This window comes from Hylobates moloch, unplaced genomic scaffold (assembly GCF_009828535.3).
Source record: "Hylobates moloch isolate HMO894 unplaced genomic scaffold, HMol_V3 SCAFFOLD_10, whole genome shotgun sequence".
Taxonomy (NCBI): domain Eukaryota; kingdom Metazoa; phylum Chordata; class Mammalia; order Primates; family Hylobatidae; genus Hylobates; species Hylobates moloch.
In genome coordinates, this window is record NW_026652285.1 from 102,407,148 (window position 1) to 102,428,640 (window position 21,493).

At 55.4% G+C, this 21,493-nt stretch overlaps 1 protein-coding gene across 1 annotated transcript in view; it reads left to right on the plus strand.

The window, feature by feature from the left end:
- The window catches only part of NCS1 (neuronal calcium sensor 1), a 79,936-nt gene that overhangs the window by 42,835 nt on the left and 15,608 nt on the right, over positions 1-21,493 (plus strand). The window contains exons 4-6 of the mRNA XM_058445925.1: positions 1,765-1,789; positions 19,160-19,298; positions 21,085-21,163. Coding sequence (XP_058301908.1) covers positions 1,765-1,789; positions 19,160-19,298; positions 21,085-21,163 — 243 coding nt within the window. The remainder of the gene's footprint in view (positions 1-1,764; positions 1,790-19,159; positions 19,299-21,084; positions 21,164-21,493) is intronic.

The window sequence follows — 21,493 nt, forward strand, 5'->3', positions numbered from 1 at the left end:
GGCTCACTGCAACCTTCGCCTCCCGGGTTCAAGCGATTCTCCTGCCTCAGCCTCTAGAGTAGCTGGGACTACAGGAGCGTGCCACCATGCCCGGTTAATTTTTTGTATTTTTAGTAGAGACAGGGTTTCACCGCTCTAATCAGGATGGTCTCGATCTCCTGACCTTGTGATCTGCCCGCCTCGGCCTCCCAAAGCGCTGGGATTACAGGCGTGAGCCACTGCGCCCGGCCTGCCTCTTCTCTTTTTATCTGAGGCCTGCTTGCAGACAGGTCTCTTCCTCCATCTCTGATTTGGGCTTGTGGGAAGAGAGTGCTGACCAGCACGGGGGTGGAGGCATCTAGCCTGCCCAGGAATCTGGCTGCCTGGTTCTGAGCCACAGACCTAAGGTCAGACCCTTGCCTTGCCACTTTGTGCCTCAGTTTCCACATTTGGAGCCAGGGCAGAGTCGCGCCATCCTCCCTCCATGCTGTCATAAGAGCCGTTGAGCCAAAGCACAGAGGCCCGCCCTGGGCGCAGATGCGGGGTTGCGGCAGGCTCTTGGTATTTGGCAGCTGTCGCGAGCTTGCTTTGAGTGGTTTTTGAAAAGCGGCTTCCTCAAGTCTGGTCAGGCACAAACAATTCAGAGACACCTCTTTGGGCTTCCTTCCCACTTCCCTGGGAATAGATTCCACTTCCTTTACTCATCTGACCTCCACCTGACACCCTTTTGTGTCTGTTCATGTGCTCATTCATTCATTCATTCATTCATTCCACAAGCCAGTATTGAGCACATTTGAGGGCCCTACCCCATACCCTTTGCCAAAACTTTCTCTTGGAAAATTGCATTCTTTGACACCAGGCCTGACCTTTCCAGGAGTCTGGCATCCTTGGGGATCCAGTAGCTTCCATGCCTTTATGAGTGAGTCCCCACGACAGGTCTGTGTGGCAGGTGCTGATAATACAATGCCCGCTTTACGGATGAGGCGCCCAAGGCAGGGAGTGCCGGAGGAGCCGTGCCGCCCTCACACAGGCAGGGAGCAAGGGTGGCCTTGGTGGTGGTTTGATGTTCTTGTTCGGTGACTTTAGAGAGAACATTGATTTGGTTCCAACTTGAAACGATTCTATACTTTTCAGAAAAAGCATTTTTGTTTGTTTCATGGCTCAGTAAAGAATGGGTATGTGGGCTTGGCTCCAGGCTCAGCCGCTCTCTGTGGCCTCTTTCAGCTTTTGCTTCACGGCTCTGTTCATGTCTTGCCAGTGAAAGAGCTCGGGCTGACCACGGAGAGGGGCTGCAGGGACAGGCCGACAGGGAAGGTGGTCCACCCTTCTGCTGAGAGCTGCCCCTTTTCAGCCCAGCCCCCCAACATAGGTGGGGCAGCTGAGTGCCTGGGGAAGCCAGGGCCTTCCCTGACATCCTGAACCCAGGGATTGAGAGATGGGAAAGAGTAAGTCTTAGATGTTGGCCTGGGAGCAAGGGCTGTGGGAGAAGCGAACCCTTGAGTGCCACAGGGCGTTCCTGGGGGCTCTCCCAGCAGTGGCAGTGGCAGGCAGCACGTGGGCACCAGGAAGGGGTGGGGCCAGCGTCCCCTGCTGGGGTGGTGGGTGCAGAGCCCCTGGCTAGGACTGCTCACCAAGGGAGCATTTTCTCATCCAGAGCAGGCCGGTGCCCAGGGACATGACCGTGGGGAGGGGAGGGCTGGAGGGGAGGCCCCCCAGCGAATGTCTGCCCATCTCCCGAGACACCTTCCCTGAGCTAAAAGCCTGCTTTTCTGTTTTCTGTTGCAGTTACCGAGAAGGAGGTCCAGCAGTGGTAAGTAGCTGCTTTTTCTCAAACCACGGAGGGGCTGGGGCTGTGGGCTTTGTGGGCTGTGGGCTGATGGGGACAGCAGTCCAGCTGCCCAGGACAGGGGCACGTGGAGGGGCCCCTGAGCATGGGGTCCAGACAGCCTTTGTTCAGTGGCCCTTGTCCTTGCAGGACTGACTTGGTTTCAGTGGAACTCGGTTGGGGATGGCGCTGGGGTGTTTGTTGGTGGTCCTTGCTTTGAGTTGCATCTTTAGGGACCACCAAGGCCTGAAGGGTTGATTCCAGGCCCTGCTCACCAAAGAGAAGGGTTTGGATAAGAAAGTCCTTCTATGACCTTGAGAGGTCCTTTCCCCTCGCTGGGGCTCCGTCGCCCCTTCTATAAAATGATCGATTCGATTGGATCAGGGATGGCAAATGGGTTTGCTCTTGGATGCCAGCTCTAATCAATCTGTCGTAGCTGCCTGGAGGGCCATGATAAGGATTCCGAGGCCGTACGTCATGGAGCAAATGGAAAAGCGGCAGTGAGGGATCAGTGGCGCCTGTAATGGATGAGCAGTGCCAGGGCTGGGCCTGGGGGAGGAGGGCGGTGTATTGTCCGTCTTTGTGGAATGTGGAGCAGACAGGAGGCTCACCATGCATGTAAGGTGGCTGAGCTGCAGGGGTGGTGCGTAGGGACATGAGGCAGTGAGCTTGGAGATTTTCCAGTCAAGTCTGGCAGGGCTGGGCACCCCCAGGAGCCTCCAGGGCCACTCCCTACACCTCCCTGCCTCAAGTCCAAGCTGCAGATGGGGCAGGGCTATGCTGGCCCGCCTGGCTCTGCTGACCCCTTGCTGGGAGGTTCCCCATCCTGGGACTGAGTTTCCGCCCTCACTTTCCACTTCTGTACTTCCCCAGGGGAGTGCCCTAGAAACACCCTCCTTCTAGGTCTTCACCCCTGTGGCTCCGCTTCCTGGAATGCCCGCCTTCCTTCCTGGGCCATCTGAACTCTGCCCCTCCCGAGGCTCAGCCCAAGTCGCCTCCTCCATGAAGCCTCCCTAGATTCCCCATCCGTACATCTTCTCCCTGCCTTCGCACACACCAGCCAGAGGGGTCTTTGCTGAACAAAAACCTGACCATGCCAGGCGTCTGCCACCCCCCCGACCTCAGGGCAAAGTCCTCACCCTTGACACGGTTATGTGCTTACGAGGCCTGGTTCAGTCTGGCCCTGCTGACCCCTGCAGTCTGGCATCCTCTGCCTGTTGGCCTTTGCGTTTACCCTCTGGCCAGCCTGAACTGCTGTTTGTTCCTTGAACTCACCTTTGTCTCGGGGACTTCCTGATGTTGGCCCAGGCTGCTCCCTATGCCTGCTGGGCTGTTACCTCCTCGCCCCTCCCCCTCCCCCACTGAAACCCCCCAGGCCCCTGTCAGGGTTCCCACTGCCCTGTGCCTCCCTGGGACAGCCGATGACGTACCGGGCGGCAGGTAAACATTTTGTCCCTCTCTGCATCCCATCGGGGCTCTGAGGGCTGGCTAGCTTGGCCTCGTCCATGGCGTGTCCCTAGGGCCTGGCCACGGTGGGTGCTTGGCCCCCAACAGGCATCGCCCTTGGTGCTTCAAATCCATGTTTTTTTTTTTTTTTTTTCTGAGTTGGAGTCTCACTCTGCCACCCAGGCTAGAGTGCAGTGGCATGATCTCAGCTCACTGCAACCTCTGCCTCCCGGGTTCAAGCGATTCTCTTGTCTCCGCCTCCCAAGTAGCTGGGATTACAGGTGTGTGCCACCATGCCCTGCTAATTTTTATATTTTTAGTAGAGATGGGGTTTCACCATGTTGGCCAGGCTGGTCTCCAGCTCCTGACCTCAAGTGATCCACCCACCTCGGCCTCCCAAAGTGCTGGGATTACAGGAGTGAGCCACTGCACGCGGCCTGCCATTGACTTCTGGGAGCAGTACTTGGGGTTAACAGAGCTCATTATTCCACGTGGCAGATGAGGAAACTGAGGCTCAGAGAAAGTCCAGTTGGGAGGTGGCAGGGTTGGGATGAACCAAGGCATCGAGACTCCAGAAGCTGAGCTCTTGCCTCCAGGGTAAATATGTGTGTGTGTGTGTATATACATACATATATGTGTGTGTGTGTATATATATGTGTGTGTGTGTATATACATACATATGTGTTTGTGTATATATATGTGTGTGTATATACATACGTATGTGTGTGTGTGTGTGTGTGTGTGTGTGTGTATATATATATATATTTTTTTTTTTTCTTGAGGCAGAGTCTCTCTGCTCTGTTGCTCAGGCTGGAGTACGGTGGTGCCATCTCAGCTCAATTACAGTGATTCCCCTGCCTTAGCCTCTCAAGTAGCTGGAACAACAGACATCCACCTGACACCTGGCTAATTTTTCTGTTTGTAGAGACGGGCTTTTGCCATGTTGGCCAGGCTGGTCTCGAACTCCTGGGCTCAAGCCTTGGCCTTCCAAAATGCTGGGATTACAGACGTGAGCCACCGTGCCCAGCCTCCAGTGTGAATATTTGAATGAGGGATGAATGAGTGGGCAGCAAGGAGTCTTCTGGGGACCATGAGAAGGCTCAGCGTCTCCCAAGGAGGGCCAGGGCAGAGGAGGGCAGTGGCTAGAGTTGCTGGGTGGCCGGTAAGGGACAGACGTGAACAGCTGTCCCCCCCGCCCATTGCCCTGGCCCCGATTGTGGCTGCTCATGACCAAGGCACCTCCCCAGGGGTCTCAGGGGACTGGGGGCTAAGGAGGGGACACCAGGAGCTATCTGCCTGGGCCTCTTGCAGGGCAGGGAAGAGGATGAGGCTTGTCTTTGAGATATGGGGACGCTTCCCAAGCACCGCTGTGAGCCAGCCAGGCTCTCAGACACAGCCCCGTTCATTTCATTCTCACAATGAACCAGAGGAGACGATCCCATCGTGGCACCTCGGCATATCATAGATGAGGACACTGAGACCTGCCTGAGCTCCCCCAGCGTCCTCCCCTGCCCACACCTGGGCTTCTCCTGGAGCCGCAGATGGCAGAGTGGCTGGGATCTTGGGCTCCAGAACCGGGCAGGCTAAACTTGAATCCTTTTAATTTTTATTAAAAAAGGTTTTTTTCTTTAATTTTTTGAGACAGAGTCTCGCCCTGTTGCCCAGGCTGGAGTGCAGCGGTGCGATCTCAGCTCACTGCAAACTCTGCCTCCCGGGTTCAAGCGAATCTCCTGCCTTCCAAGTAGCTGGGATTACAGGTGCCCACCACCATGCCTGGCTAATATTTTTGTATTTTTTTAGGAGAGATGGGGTTTCATCATGTTGGCCAGGCTGGTCTTGAACTCCTGACCTCAAGTGATCTGCCCTCCTTGGCCTCCCAAAGTGCTGGGATTACGTATATTTAAATTATTATTAATATTTTTTTTCAGAGACAGGGTGTTGCCCTGTCGCCCAGGCTGGAGTGTGGTGGTGCTATCACAGCTCACTGCAGCCTTGACCTCCTGGGCTCAAGTGATCCTCCCGACTCAGCCTCCTGATTAGCTGGGACTATAGGCATTTACCACCATGGTTGGCTAGTTATTTTAAAAAGTTTTTTGTTGAGCTGGGGCCTCACTATATTGCCCAAGCTGGTCTTGAGCTTCTGGCCTCAAGCAATCCTCCTGATTCAGCCTCCCAAGTAGCTGAGACTGCAGGTGCGAGCCTCTGTGCCCGGCTCCGGGCTTGAATCCTGACTTGCCCACTTCTTGGCTGAGTGACCTTGGACAAATGACTAGACTTTTTAGGACCTCAGTTTCCCCGTCCGGAAAAGGAGGGTAATAATAGTAAAACTTTCTAGGAGTGGTGTGAAGAATAAATGTGCTAATTCATATAAGACGTTTGGAACAGAGTCTAGGAAACATTCTGTCTGCTGGTGTCGTAACCGTAGTAATCATGGTCCTGACATCATCCGTGGAACCCCATGAACAGCCCTGAGATTGAGGACTTTCTCCTCATTAGGCGGATGAGGAAACTGAGGCCCACGGGGGTGAGTGACTTTTGTTTACTCATCAATAGAGCGTGCTCCCTGTGCCAGGCACTGTCCTACATCCTGGGGACACACCGCGAACTGGACAAAACCCCAGGCCCTGACATACACATGAGTACAAAGCGGGGTCAGTGTGGGCTGAGAAACGTCCTGTGGGGAAATGAAGAGAAGAGCACGGCGGGGTGGGGGCCTCGTTAGGAGGGAGAGGTCAGGCAAGGCTGCTCTGGAATTCTGACATTTGAGCTGCAACCTAGAAAATAAGGACTCGGGGGTGGAACCTGGGTCATATCCACCCAGGCATAGAAAATAGCAAGGACAAGGGCTGGGAGTGGGACACGAGCCTGGCGAATTAGAGGACCAGCAGGGAGCCAAGGAGGCTGGCCTGAGGGGGCGGTGTGGAGGCTCCCGCAGCAAAACAGGGACCCTCAGCTGTGTGAGGCCCAGTCCTCACTGTGGGGGCACTTCCTCTAAAGGGCTTATAAAGAAAAAAGCAACCTACTTTAGGGATGCACCTATAGTCCCAGCTACTTAGGAGGCTGAGGTGGGAGGATGGCTTGAGCCCAGGAGGTTGAGGCTGCAGTGAGCTATGATTGCCCCACTGCAGGCAATAAAGTGAGACCTTGTCTCTTAGAAAAAAAAAAAAAGCCTGGGCACGGTGGCCCACACCTGTAATCCCAGCAATTTGGGAGGCCAAGGCAGAGGATCATTTGGGCCCAGGAGTTTGAGACCAGCCTGGGCACATAAGGTGATCTCGTCTCTACAAAAGAAAAAAAAAAAAAAGCTGGACGTGGTGGCGCATGCCCATGGTCCCAGCTACTTGGCTGAGATGGGAAGATCGCTTGGGCCTCAGAGGTCAAGGCTGCAGTGAGCTATGATTGTGCCACTGTACTCCAGCTTGGGTGACAGAGTGAGACCCTGTCTTAAAAAAAAAAAGAGATAAGAAAATAGATGGTCTTTTCTCTGCCTTCCGGCAGAGAAAATTTCTGTGTGTCTCAAGTAAATATCCTGTGGTTCATTTTGGCAATACCTTCAAGGCTAGGAGATGGTTGAACCAATGCCTTTCTCTGGCTCTCCTAGGTCAGCCCACCACCCCCCTCACTGTTGTATTCTACAATGGTCCCATCCCCTGGAGGCGACACTAGAACAGGGATGGTTAGACAGTGACACTCTGCCCTCCTGTGCCCGTGGCAGACATCAGTAATGGATCACAGAGTATGTTGCTCTGTGCTCTGGGAGCCAGGGGAACTGCTGTTACCACACAAAATAAACCAGTTTGCTATTCCTTGATTGTCTTAAACCTCGCTGGTTAACCACGAGCCTGCCTACTCACAGGCTGGATTCACCAGGCCCACCATCCCCTCTGTCCTTTGCACAGAAGGCAAATGAGGTGAGCACCTGCATCCCAAACACCCTGGCCCATTTTCAGAAGGCCCTTTCTCACCATGGCCTCCCGCCGGCACCCGTTCTTGTTCTTTTTCTTTTCTTTCTTTCTTTTTTTTTTTTTTTTTCCTGAGATGGAGTCTCACTCGGTCGCCCAGGCTGGAGTGCAGTGGCACGATCTCAGCTCACTGCAATCTCTGCCTCCCGGGTTCAAGTGATTCTCTTGCCTCAGCTTCCCGAGTAGTTGGGATTACAGGCCCCCGCCACCATGCCCAGCTAATTTTTGTATTTTTAGTAGAGATAGGGGTTTCACCATGTTGGCAAGGCTGGTCTCGAACTCCTGACCTCAGGTGATCCGCCTGCCTCAGCCTCCCAAAGTGCTGGGATTACAGGTGCGAGCTACCACGCCCGGCCCCGTTCTTGTTCTGAACAACTCTCAGGACACCCGACAGCCAGAGACTCCACCCGTGCCTGCCTCTCTCTTGGGAAAACGCAGGATTCCTGAGTCCAGGCTTTCAGGGCAACAGTCAGTGGAGGGCCCAGCCGTCCGGGGTGGGAGCAGCAGCGGGAGGGACATTCAGGGAGCAGCAGGCCACAGTGGACATGGTTTTCCTCTCCCACCTGAGAAGTGCCGGGTCAGCTTCAGCCAAGGAAGCGGCTTCGACAGCTTCCTGTCTCTCTTTCTTCATCACGTTGTGGGGCTCCCCTTGTCTCAGCACACATGTTACTAGCCCTCTGTTCCCTTGCCTCATGTCCAGCTCCTCAGCCCAGCCAGCCTGCCTCCCCCAGACAGCAGACCCTGAATCTGATCCCAGCCCCTGGCCACACGGGTCCAAGCCCCTGGTCTGCAGTGGTGCCACGGCCTCGGCCTCACTGGGCTGCTGCCTGCCTGTGCTGGCTCTGCTGTTCTTGGCCCCGTACAGCCTCTGCTAGAGCTTTGGAAAATGGGACAGCCCCTTTGTGACTTCCCGCTGCACTTAGAATAAAGCCCTAGCACCTTGCCTGGCCCACAGGGCTCCCTGAGGTCTCTGACCTCAACTTTTCCCCTGGGTCACCGTGCACTGGCCACACTTGCTGTCCCTCACCTGTGCCAAGCTCATCCCGCCTCAGAGCCTCTGTCCCTGCTGTTCCTTTTGCTAAGGAGACTGTGGCCTCCAGTCTCGGCATGGCTCGTTCTGTCTCAATAGTCACACCTTCACCCCAGTCAGCTGCTCAGAGAGGAGGTCCCTGTGTCTCCTGTACAATCTAGGGTCATCTGGGTTTGTGCTGACATATAGCAGCTGCCATACAGGATCTTAAGTGATTCTGTGATTTGTCCTGGGCCGCAAAGTCAGTAGAAGCAGAGCCTGGATTAGAACTAGGGCTCCAGTGCCGGTCAGGTCCCAAGTCCCCAGGAGAGCACAGGCCAGGGCACAGCAATAGGAGGCCTGGGTCAGGCCAACTGGGCATGCTCACCCTGCACCAGGCTCCGCACTGGGCATCCCACGGTGCCAGCTCCTCGGTGCCTCCCAGCTCTGAGCTGCTGGTGCCGTTGTCTGTATTTGGCAGAGGGAGGAAGCTGGAGGCTTTGAGAGGTAGAGCCAGCTTTGGTGTCCACAGCCAGCTTCTGGGTCTGCAGCCAGCTCGGTATCCCCCGCTTCCCCATCCCTTGTTCTTTTATCTTAGTTCCTGCTCACTTGAGCCCAATTCACTGTCGTGGAAGATCAGGAACCACAATGAGGGCTGCTTAAGAAATGACAGATCCCAGGCCTCTAAAGGTGACTGTGAGCTCTGTAATCACCTGGAAAGTGATGAGGACGTTATCCTGAGTGGAGACAGCAGGGTACACACCATCATCAGGCACCAGTCCATGATGGAAAAAATGTAGGCAGAGAAGAAAGATGGGATGGATGCAGGCTAAGGCTGGTTGTGGGTGTGTGAGGTGGGGGTGGGGGCAGGTGTCCTCTGGTGGATTATGTGTCCTATTTTCCAAATTTTCTGCAACTAGTTTTTTTTGAGATAGTCTCGCTCTGTTGCCCAGGCTGGAGTGCAGTGGTGCAATCTTGGCTCACTGCAACTCTGCCTCCTGGGTTCAAACGATTCTCCTGCCTCAGCCTCCTGCGTAGCTGGGATTACAGACACCCACCACCATGCCTGGCTAATTTTTGTATTTTTAGTAGAGACGGGGGTTTCACGTTGGCCAGGCTGGTCTTGAACTCCTGACCTCAGGAAATGCCCACCTCGGCCTCCCACAGTGCTGGGATTACGGGCGTGAGCCACTGCGCCTGACTCTACGATGGCTTTTATTACTTTTATAATAACAAAATATCCTAGCAATCTGATAGCAAAAGTAGTGGGGGGAAGCCGGAGGAATGCTGTCCTCTCATCAACAGGGCCAGCTGTTGATTCTGGGCTGCGCCATGCAGAGTGGGTGCAGAGACAGCCTCTCAGCGTCACACTGGGGGCTTTCCTGCGGGCAGGCACGGTGCTGGTGAAACGGTGCTGTGCGGAGAATCCGAGGAGCGGCCCCATTTTACAGATGAAGAGACTGAGGCTCAGAAGGGTGGAGACCCTTGCCCAGGTCACACAGCTCTGTGTGTGTGTGTGTGTGTGTGTGTGTGTGTGTGTGTGTGTGTGTGTGTGTAGTCTGGGTCCAGCTTGCTCTGCCTCCGTGGTCCCGAATATTGGGGCTCAGACCTGCCGGCTTCTTGCTTTCTTGCTCTGGGAAACCCGTAAAACTGGAGGCTATTGGGGGGAAGGGAAAGGAAGAGGAACTATCTCATGGCAGTTTGGGACCCTCCTCCAGGTCTCCAGGGAGTGCAGGGAGGGGCATGCCACTGGAGAGAGTTGTTTGAAGAGATAATGGGAGAATAATTTGCCAAGGCTGCCGCTGCGCCCATCCCCGCTGCGCCCATCCTCGCTGCGCCTGGCTGATTGCAGCTTGGGGTAATGCTTTATGATTTATCCGTCTAGCAATTTCTGTCCCACCTTTTGCACTGTAGAGAGCGGCTGCCGCAGTATCATCAGCATGGCAGGAGATGCAGGGCTGGCCTCCCAGCAGGATCTCAGAGGACACGAGTCTGCAGGAGCTGAGAGTGGCAAATTCGGGGGAAGTCCTAGAGGACCGGGGCTTTTGGGAGACTGAGGCCCAGCAGTGTGGGGGCTTGCTCAGGCCCTCAGAGAACTAGAGGCCAAACTGGAGTTGGACCCATGTGTCTTGGGGGCATTCAATCATTCATTCATTTGTTCACTGATTCATTCAGTACATCTTTAATGGGCACCTACTCTACGCCAGGCCAGTGCCGGTTGCGGGGGGGCATCAGGGACTGAGGGGGGCGAGGTGCTTGGAGTCTCCTGGTGGACGAGGGCATTCACCCAGCCTGGCACCATGGTGGGGAAGAGAAGGTGGGTGGTGTGGGAGGAGCCCCAGCGCTGGAGTGGGAACTGTTTTGCAAGTGGCAGTCAGCTTTCAGGATTTTTTTTTTGAGACAGAGTCTTGCTCTGTCGCCCAGGCTGGAGTGCAGTGGCGCGATCTCGGCTCACTGCAAGCTCCGCCTCCCGGGTTCACGCCATTCTCCTGCCTCAGCCTCTCCAAGTAGCTGGGACTACAGGCACCCGCCACCACGCCCGGCTAATTTTTTTTGTATTTTTAGTAGAGATGGGGTTTCACCGTGGTCTCGATCTCCTGACCTCGTGATCCGCCCGCCTCGGCCTCCCAAAGTGCTGGGATTACAAGCGTGAGCCACCGCGCCCGGCCAGCTTTCAGGATTTTTATGAAATGAGATTTCTTTTCTCCCCTGCCCTTTTAAAGAAGTGTAAGAACGCCGTTGTTGAATCTAGGATTTTCTTTTCTCATCTCTACCCTGTCTCGAGGAGCTGGTTCCCAAACACAGTCAACCATATCAGAAACCTTGGCTTCCCGTGGCTGGGGATCGCAGGCCCCATTCTTCACAGCCTGGGCCTGCCTCTGAGGCCTGGCACCATGGCTCTTCTCTAATCCCCAAAGGGGTCTCTGGACCCCAAAGAGTTAAGACCCTGTTCATGAACAAGGTTGTGTGAGGCGTGGCCTGTGTATAAACATCTAGGGCTGAGTTACTGGGTGGGGAGGGGCAGTGAGGGGTCTTGGTACGACCCTGCCCATGTATTAGGAGATTGGGTATTAGGAAGGACTTCCCAGCCGGGTGTGGTGGCTCACACCTGTAATCCCAGCACTTTGGGAGGTCGAGGCGGCCCGATCACAAGGTCAGAAGTTCAAGACCAGTCTGGCCAACATGATGAAACCCCGTCAAACTTAGCTGGGCGTGGTGGCACGCACCTGTAGTCCCAGCTACTGGGAGGCTGAGGCAGGAGAATTGCTTGAACCTGGGAGGTGGAAGTTGCAGTGAGTGTAGATCGTGCCCCTGTACTCCAGCCTGGGTGACAGAGCGAGACTCAGTCTTAGAAAAAAAAAAAAGAAAGAAAGAAAGGGAAGGATTTCCTATGGGGCCAGAGTAGGGACTCGGGAGGGTATTGTGGAACCTTCCTCTTGGGACAGCTGGTGGGACAAGGTAATGGGGGTTGGGCTGTCCCCGGCCACTGGCTGTGGTGTTTAAGGAGGTTGTAGATCAGGGCCTTGGGCATGGCCAGTGCTCAGGACGTCCTGTGGTGTTAACAGTCTCAGCTCATTTGTCCAGGCCCACTCAGGGGTCTGAAAAGAGGGTGTAAGGTTGGCTCTCACCTCACAGATGAGGAAACCGAGACTCTGAGGGGAACCGTCACCTGTCCCAGGTCACACACAGGTCAAGAGTGGGGCAGGACCAAGCCAGGACTGAAGCTTGAGCCCTTCTTTTTCCGTTTCTTAAACTTAAAAAAAAAAAAAATTAAACACCTTTTTCTTTTTCTTTTCTTTTCTTTTTTTTTTTTTTTTTTTGAGACAGGGTCTGGCTTTGTTGCCCAGGCTGGAGTGTAATGGTGTGATTGTAGCTCACCGCAACCTCAGAGTGTAATGGTGTGATTGTAGCTCACCGCAACCTCAGAATGTAATGGTGTGATCATAGCTCACCGCAACCTCAAACTTTTGGGCTCAAGGGACCCTCCTCCCTCAGCCTCCCAAGCAGCTAGGAGGACAAACACAAGGCCACTGCGCCTGGCTCCACTAATTTTTTTTTTTTTGTAGCGAGATGGGGTCTCGCTATGTTGCCCAGGCTGGTCTCAAACTCCTGGGCTCAAGTGATCCTCCTGCTTCGGCCTCCCAAAGTGCTGGGATTCCAGGTGTGAGCCACCCCACCGGGCCTCCTGTTTTATGTTACAGAGTTCCTGCATGCTCAATGCCACCAGTGAAAATAATCACGGAGATTCACAGTCATAATGATAATCATAGGGACCCCTCTGCCACCCCTTTCTCCTGCACACATGAAGCACTTGTCTGAAGTTGGGGGCCTGCATGGTGGACCCCCAGAGCCATCTATCCTCTGGAGCCTGGAGATGCTGGGGCTGGACTCCGAGGTCCTGCCTTGAACCCCAGACCATGCTGAGCACCGTGAGTCGCCAGTCTGCAGGGAGACTCGGGATAACGGGTTGCTCCTGGTGCCATCTCTACTCCCCCACCCTGGCCTGGCCTGAGCCAGCAATGATGCTGGGACTCCTGTCCCTTCCACTGTGGGTCTGGAATCAAGCAGAAGATGCGGAAGAAAACAGGCCTGCAGAGGACTTTCAGCTTCCACTAGGCTGTCAGAGAGGTGGGCAGGGCCAGGAGAGCCGGCCCCTCTCTCCCCTTCCCGGTACCAAGCACAGAGGCAGCTCCCATTCCAGAGTCTGGGCTCTGGTCCTGGCCACCTCGTTGGCTAGCTGTGTGACTCTGACATTAACTGAGCGGCTACTATGTTTGTCAGGCACAGGAGTGGGCGGTACAGGTTTGGAGGTGAACTAGAAGATAGGGCTCCTGCCTCAACAGCCCATGGCCTGTCACTGCAAAAGTCACTCAGATCATTCCCGAGGCACAGCTGCTCGAGATGCCACCGTGGCCCAGCTGGGGGATGGGGTGCTGGGAGTGTGTCCTGGAGCGTGACCCGGCCTGGAGTGGTCAGAGAGGCTTCTCTCAGGGAGATGCTGTGGTGCTGAGAAGGAAGCGGTGAGCGGAGTCAGGCAGGTGGGGAGGAGGGGGAAGAGCAGACCATGCGGAAGACACCCGCATGGACGCTCTGAGCCAGGAGGGGCCTTCACCTCCAGAAACCTCCATTTCTCCATCGGTAAAGTGGGTGGGATTGGCCTCGCCTCCTGGATGTTGGGACGATGGGGCAGAATCGTGCCTGGAAAGCACAGAGCCCCGTGTCTGGCTCTCAGGTCTCCTGAATAGCTGTTAGAATCACAGATGCTTATGGCGGATCCCCTGAGCTTGTGGGGGTCCCCAGAGACCGTCTGGTCCAGTGGTTCTCAACCTGAATGGTTCTGCCCCTGAGGGGATATTTGGCAATGTCTGGAGACACTTGGGGTTGTCCTAACTTGGGGAGGGGGTGCCACTGGCATCTGTCTGGTAGAGGCTGGAGATGCTGCTAAATGTCTACTATGCACAGGACAGGCCTCTACGACAGTGACCTGGCCCCGAATGTCAGGAGTGCCGGGGTGGGGAAACCCTGATCTAGTATGCGCCACTTACTTTACTCACAGGGAAACTGAGGGGCGTTGTGGGGAAGGGGTTTGCTCAGGGTCCTCCCCCAGCACAACAGGTTAGGGCCAGGCCGGGGGCACAGGCCTGTGTCCTGGCACCAGAGCAGGTCTGGCAGCAGCGTGTCTGAAGGAGAGAGGGAGGGACCGGCAGGAGGGGAGGGAGGAGGCCCGGGCCTGTGGGAACCTGACCCTGGACTGGGGTGGAGGATGGAGTCACCTCTCTCAGGTATCCTGGGGACAAAATTCTTGGGCATGATCTTCATCATAAGCCAGCAGCTCACTCGGGTGCCCACTGCAAGAGGGGGTGTGCAGCTGTTTCAGGGGGTCCTGACTCAGCCAGCCGGTGGCAGATGGGTGGCACGTCAGGCTGGGACCATGGCGTGAAATCCCAGCCTCAGAGCTGTGATTTGCAGGGTGGTAGAGGCCTGGGGGTGGCTGGGGTGTCTGGGAAGGTTCAGACCCCCCCCCCCCATCCTGTCTCTCTGCTTTAGTTGAGGCAGGCTCCCTCCTCCACCTTCTGATGATGAGCAGGGGGTTACGTAATGTTTGGGTAGCAGTCGCTTTACCCATGCGCTTACACGGGGGCGGTGCAGCCTGGCTTGCCAGAGGGGCGGGTGAGGCGGGGAGCCTGGGAGGCAGGAGCCCTGGGTCTGAGCCCTGTTTCTGTTGATGACTTGCTGTGTGACTTTCGGCCTGTCACTCTCCCTCTCTGGGCCTGTCTTCTCCATACACAGAGGGTGGGAGCACATCACTGGTTTTCTTTTCTTATTTATTTATTTATTTATTTATTTATTTATTTATTTATTTATTTCTTCTGAGACGGAGTCTGGCTCTGTCCCCCAGGCTGGAGTGCAGTGGTGTGATCTCGGCTCACTGCAAGCTCCACCTCCTGGGTTCACGCCATTCTCCTGCCTCAGCTTCCCTAGTAGCTGGGACTACCGGCGCCCACCACCACACCCGGCTAATTTTTTTGTATTTTCAGTAGAGATGGGGTTTCACTGTGTTAGCCAGGATGGTCTCCATCTCCTGACCTCGTGATCCGCCTGTCTCGGCCTCCCATAGTGCTGGGATTACAGGTGTGAGCCACCGTGCCCGGTCCACTGGTTTTCTTTTCTTTTCTTTCTTTTTTTTTTTTTTTTTTGAGATAGAGTCTCACTTTATCGCCCAGGCTGGAGTGCAGTCGCGTGATCTTGGCTCACTGCAACCTCTGACTCCTGGGTTCAAGTGATTCTCCTGCCTCAGCCTCCTCAGTAGCTGGGACTAGAGACATGTGGCATCAGGCCCTGCTAATTTTGTATGTATAGTAGAGACGGGGTTTCACCATGTTGGCTAGGCTGGTCTCAAACTCCTGACCTCAAATGATCCGCCCACCTCTGCCTCCCAAAGTGCTGGAATTATAGGCATGAGCCACCATGCCTGGCAACACCTCAGTGGTTTTCTAACTGTGCCCACAGAGCTCTTAGATCTCAGCCAGGGTCTCTGGAGGTCCCTGTTCCATGGGGCTCAGGAAGAAGGAGCCAGACACCAACTGGGCTCTTGCTCCCTCTGCCCCTGCCTGGCAATTTGTGTGTTTATTCATTCACCTCACTGGACAAACATGCCCCAGGACCTTGTTACACGCCAGGCCTCATGCGGGTCACCAGGGCACAGTGGTGTCAGGAGGCCTACATTCTGGTGGGGGCCTGGCCTGGAGGCACATATGGTATAGCGTGGTCCACACTCTGCTGGGACAGGCAAGCAGGCAGGGGTGCAGAGGAGGTCCCAAGGCCTCAGACCTGGGGCTGGGCCGACTTCCTGAAAGCAGCAGCATCTAAGCTGCGGCCTGGTGGGAGAGTGGATGGGCCCATATTAGAGAAAGCGATATTCTAACGCTTCTTAAAATGGTCAGGAAGGCTTCGTTTGGGACTCTTGCAGTAGGTGTCAGGACTGTCACAACCCAGGAGAGAGGGGACTCAACTTCGAATGCGAGGAAAAGTGAGGCTTCACAGCCAATGAACAGGGTGAGGGGTCAGCGGATGGAAACTAAGAGGAGGCCTCCAGGGCAGGGGATTCCTGCTGAACTGACGGGGCAGGCTGATGCTGGAGGCGGGACGAGGACTCACACGTGAATGGGGAGGCGGAACTTGATCGGATATCGTGGGGGTGGGGATTCTGGCTACCCCAACTTAGGATTCTCGCTACAGCTGGGCCAGGCAGGCTGAAGAGCAGGGGAGGGGCCAGGGGCCAGGTCGAGGCCAAGTGAGAAGAGGGCTCAGAGGAGCCTGTCTGAAGTCTGGGTGTGGAGTATGGGGGGTTTGGCAGGAGGAAGCTGGAACATCAGGCTGGGCACCCTCTCATGGGCATCGCCTTGTGGGGGGCTTCTTGGGGCCCCAATAATGGCATGGAAGGGAGCTGGGGCCCCACAGTGATAACCTCTGCAGGGGTAACCGGATAGGCCCCCAAAGGCTCCCCACTGAAGCCGGTTTCCCTCTGCAAAGACCTTCACTGCCAGCCTTCCACAGCTGCTTACTGTGCTGGCGCTGTGCACAGCCTCTGTCTCCTTAGAGCAGCCCCTTGTGAGCCATCTGCAGGGACGCCTTTGGGTGCCTTTTGTCTTTATTGTTTTTAATAACCTTTTAGAATAACTCAAGTAACACAAAGTCATTGTGGATAAGTTAGAAGGTTTACACGAAGAAGAAGCAACCACTTGGCATCCAGAGAGGTCTGGTGACAGCTGGTTGTGCCCCCACATGGGTCATTAAGTCCTGGTGCCAGGCATGTTCCCTCCCCTGCCCAGGGGCCCATCCTGGCCTGGGAGTCTGGGGTCATGGGCCAGGCTGAAACAGAAGAAACTCAAAAGAAGCAGGGAGAAGGCAGGTTTAAGGGCCAGGACGGGGGTGGCTGTGTCCCTTCCTCCTGCTGTGGGAAGGGACTTGAGATCCGTGTGCTTTGCTTCCTTCTTGCTTGGCCGATCCAAGCAGGGGCTCAGAACAGATCTCAGGGCTGAGCAGAGGCCAGTAGACCCTGAGAGTCCTGCCAGGCTGCAGGGATTCTGGGTGGGCCTGCGGACATCACATGCACGGGAGGGACGGATGCTGAGGTCACACACCGGCTGGCAGGGGAGAGACAGGAGAGGCGGGGCGGGCTCCGAGTCTCACGAGTTGCTGTGGATGAATCTCCTGATCTCTCTGTGCCTCAGTGCCTGTATCTGTGAAATGGGATGGTTGGGCCGACCTGCTGAGGGAACTACCCTCTCGGCACAGTGCCCGGGTTTGGGCTGCTATCATGGGCTGTTACAAAGACCCGTGGTTCCTGAGCCAGGACCTACCTCCCTGGGCCTCTAGTGCCCTTCGAGGTGTTCTGGGGTGGGGACAGGGAAAGGTGCAGAGGGCCGGCCTATTCACAGCCTCCTGCTTGCTGTGGGCACTGCTGGGACGGTCATGTGCCCGCCGTGGTCTGACTCAAGAAGAACTGCCCTCCTTCCCACATCCTGCTCCCTCTTCTCTGCCCTCCCCCATCCGCCTCCTCCCCTCAACCGCCCTCACTCCGGCAGCAGCAGTCACAGTACTGGCAGGAGGCTGGGTGCCTGAGCTTCACCATCCAGGCTGCAGAATTTTCAGGGTGCCATCCCTGGGTGCCCCACATGTCCCTTCAGGTGTGCCCAGGATCCATTCCAGTCGTTAGATTCCTCTTCACTGGGGAGGGGGACGGTGGCTTTTCCATGTGCGTCCTCTCTGTATGGGCCCTAATCACAGCACTGCACACACCATGCACGGTACTCCCATAACCCTCTCCGATGTTCGAGGGGAGGGTGGAGGCTTTGTGTGGGTCACATTAGAATGGGGGACAGTGGGCAGTGTGAAAGTCTCCGGTGATCTGGCTTCTCTGAGCATCGGCTTCTTCAGCATTCACGTTTGATCCCATCTCAGCTGTAGTCTGGGCTTCCAGGACTTGTAAATGTCTTCCTCTCTCTGAGCCTGTTTCTTCATCTGTAAAATGGGCTTCCTCGGCCGGGCACTGTGGCTCACGCCTGTAATCTCAGCACTTTGGGAGGCCAAGGCAGGCAGATCTCCTGAGGTCAAGGGTTCGACACCAGCCTGGCCAATATGGCAAAACCCTGTCTCTACTAAAAATACAAAAATTAGCTGGGTGTGATGGTGCATGCCTGTAATCCCAGCTACTCGGGAGGCTGAGGCAGGAGAATCACTTGAACCCAGGAGGTGGAGGTTGCAGTGAGCCGAGATCCTGCCACTGCACTCCAGCCTGGGCGACAGAGTGAGACTCCATCTCAAAAACAAAACAAAAAGGCTTCCTCATAGTACCTTCTCAGGGCCGTTAGGGGCATTCTAGGAGAATAAGGTGTGCAGAGTTCCCAGTCGCGTCGGGCCCTGCAAAGGTAATAGCTGGTGTTGGTGACAGATGACCACTCTCTCTGGCTTCCTGATGTGGAATAAATTGTCCTCCGAGGAGTGCGTGTCCTCCTGGGGGTGGGGCGGGAGGGGTGGTTAAACTGCCTACAGGAGCCAGTTTGTGAATTGGTTTAGAACAGCACATATTGAAGTTCACAGTTCTAAAGATCACACTCTTGACTCATTTTTGTGCTGAGCCCTGTGGTTACATGCACCATGTCCCCTGATACCAACAAGAGGGGTATGAGAACCATCCCTTTTTATGGATGAGGAAACTGAGGCTCAGACAGGTGAGGGCATTTGCTTGAGGCTGTACAGCCAGTGGATGGCAGAGATTTGGCCTGGGATTGGGAGTGCAAAGCCATTCCAGCGTCAGCTGCCTAGGGATCTGGAGGGTTTTGTGCTGGGCACCGGGACTGCAGGGTGGACAAGTCCAGTTGGAACAGCCAGGATCCCCCCATGCTGTTTACCCAGTTCCCTGGGAACAGAGACTGAGGGGCGGGGTGTGGGCATGTGGGAGGAGCCACCTGCCGGCTCCATATGGTGGTCTACCCACCAGCACCAGCAGCAGCCCACCCAGCCTGATGCCAGGAGGGGCTCGGCAGAGAAGGTGGGGAGGTGGGAGGGTCTTGTGCAGGCATGCGGCTTTGGGGAGGCCATTCATGTGACTCTTGTTTTAGCCCCCTTGGGTGGAGCACAGGGCTGGGTGGCCAAGTGCTCGCTCTGTGTGCAGTATCTGGGTTAATTCCTATGTCAGTTGGTAACCCTCTTATGCAGACGAGGCTAGGAGAGGTGAAGTCTGTATCCAAGGTCACACTGCTAGTGAGAGGCAGAGGTGGGGCTGCGCCTGTGCCTGTCAAGTCCATGGCCCCATGTAGCACCTCCTCTTTGAACGAGGAGCCACAGCTTTCCTGGGCCCTGGGCGGGCGAAGTTGGTGGGTGGGTGATGTTGGCATCTCCTTTACCCTCTCTGGCCTGGTCCGCTGCCTCCAGGTACAAAGGCTTCATCAAGGACTGCCCCAGTGGGCAGCTGGATGCGGCAGGCTTCCAGAAGATCTACAAGCAATTCTTCCCGTTCGGAGACCCCACCAAGTTTGCCACATTTGTTTTCAACGTCTTTGACGAAAACAAGGTGAGCTGGGGATTGATGGGGCCTGCGTCAGCCCGGAGACTTTTCCCTCCTGCGGCAGCTGGCTCAGCTCCTGTGGGTACCCGCAACGTCTCCACACCTACTCTCTCCTGCCGATGTTCCCTTCTAGAGAAGGAACACACACATGAGTGCATGCTGACATGCACAGATACACAGTCGCACACAAATGCATGCACATGTACACATGCAGACACACACAAAATAAACACAGATGCATCCAAATGCATGCACACGTGTGCACACATATGTACACCCACACATGTACTGACATGCACATCCAAGCGCTCACACAGACGTGTATGTGCACATGCAGGCGAATACCATGCACACATGTGGGCACACATACATGGAGATGCAGCCACACACGTGAACACACATGTATATTCATACGGTGCACACAAATGCACACATATGCACACAATGCATGGACTTGCAGGTGCACACACGTGTACACACAGAGAGACATATACACATATGCATATGTATACAGTGCACACACATGCATGTATACACGTACACCCTAACATTTCTCTTACAAGCATAAAATGCAAATTCCTCCCATGATAATAGCAGGATTAATAATAATAACCAATATTTCCTGAACATTTACTATGTGTAACCTCTTTACATGGATTTTTTTTTTTTTTTTTTGAGACACAGTCTCGCTCTGTCGCCCAGGCTGGAGTGCAATGGTGCAATCTCGATTCACTGCAACCTCTGCCTCCTGGATTCAAGCAATTCCCCTGCCTCAGCCTCCTGAGAAGCTGGGATTACAGGCGCCTGTCACCACACCTGGCTAATTTTTGTATTTTTAGTAGAGATGGGGTTTCACTGTATTGCCCAGGCTGGTCTCGAACTCCTGACCTCAGATGATCCACCCACTTTGGCCTCCCAAAGTGCTGGGATTTCAGGTGTGAGCCACCGTGCCCGGCCATACATGGATTATTTTGAATGAGGCCTTACAAGCACCTGGGAGCTGGGTATTTTAATGCCCATTTTGTAGGTCAGGAAACTGAGGCTCTGAGAATCGTAAGCTATAGGATCTTTTGTTCCTGGCTTTTTCCACCGAGCATCATGTTTTCAAGACTTACCATGTGGTAGCTTGTGTCACCTCCGGGCAGTGGCTGCACGGATAGCTGTTGGGTTATCTGCCCTGACCCTGATTCTGTCCTGCAGTAGCATTTGAGGATAGATTTACTGCCACTTGTCTCTGTACCCCCTGCTGCTGGCACCACGGAGGTTTCTCTTCTATCCCACCCCCAGTTTCTCCCAGGTGCCCCCAGGCTGGGAGTCACATTCCTGACCCTGGGAAGGGCTCTTCCCTTCTTGGGCCTCGGTTTCTTCATTTGCAAATAAGAGGTGGAATTAAACAACCTGCAGCGGCCTTCCCTCTGCAAAAGGCCACGAGCCCACAGCTCTAGGCCGAGGGGCTTCCAGGCTGTTGCTGAGAGGAGCTCAGGCATTGGTGCTTTTGGCACCTTCTCCCATCAGGAGTGGAGTAAGCCTCTCCATTCAGCCTCAGCCCTTCTTCCTGTGCCTCCCTCCTGGCCTCTCCCACTTCTAACCCCCCACACAGTCCCCCAGCCTCTGCTCCCCACCCTCTCCTTGCCTCTCACCCCCCATTCCTTCGAGCCTGTCCTCTCCACCTGAGTGTCCACTGGCCACAGTGTCTGGAGCCTGCAACTGCCCCTCGCCCGTCCCCGAGGTTCAGCCTGACCCGGTGGCCTGACCGGCACTGACCAAGGCCATCCCCTCTCTCTTCTGTCAGGACGGGCGAATTGAGTTCTCCGAGTTCATCCAGGCGCTGTCGGTGACCTCGCGGGGAACCCTGGATGAGAAGCTGCGGTGTAAGTCCTGCCCCCTTGGCCCTGTGGGGCAGCAGCTGGAGGGCCCAGGTCAGAGGGAGGCAGCCCTCGGCCCTCACCAGGCAGGGGTGACAGACACCCACCGCAGTGACCACAGATGGCATCCCAGCTGCGTCTGCAGAGGGCAGGCCTTGGCCCTGGGCAGGTGGCCCTCACATGGCCACATAACTAGGCCAGGCTGACTGTCCAGGGTTCAGAGAGCAGCACAGACATCTGTCAGGTGGGAGGGTTTCCTGCAGGCACTGGCAGCAGGAAGGAGCTCGCTGAGGCAGGCAGACAGGGAGGGCTGGGGGCAGAGGCTGGCAGGAGCCT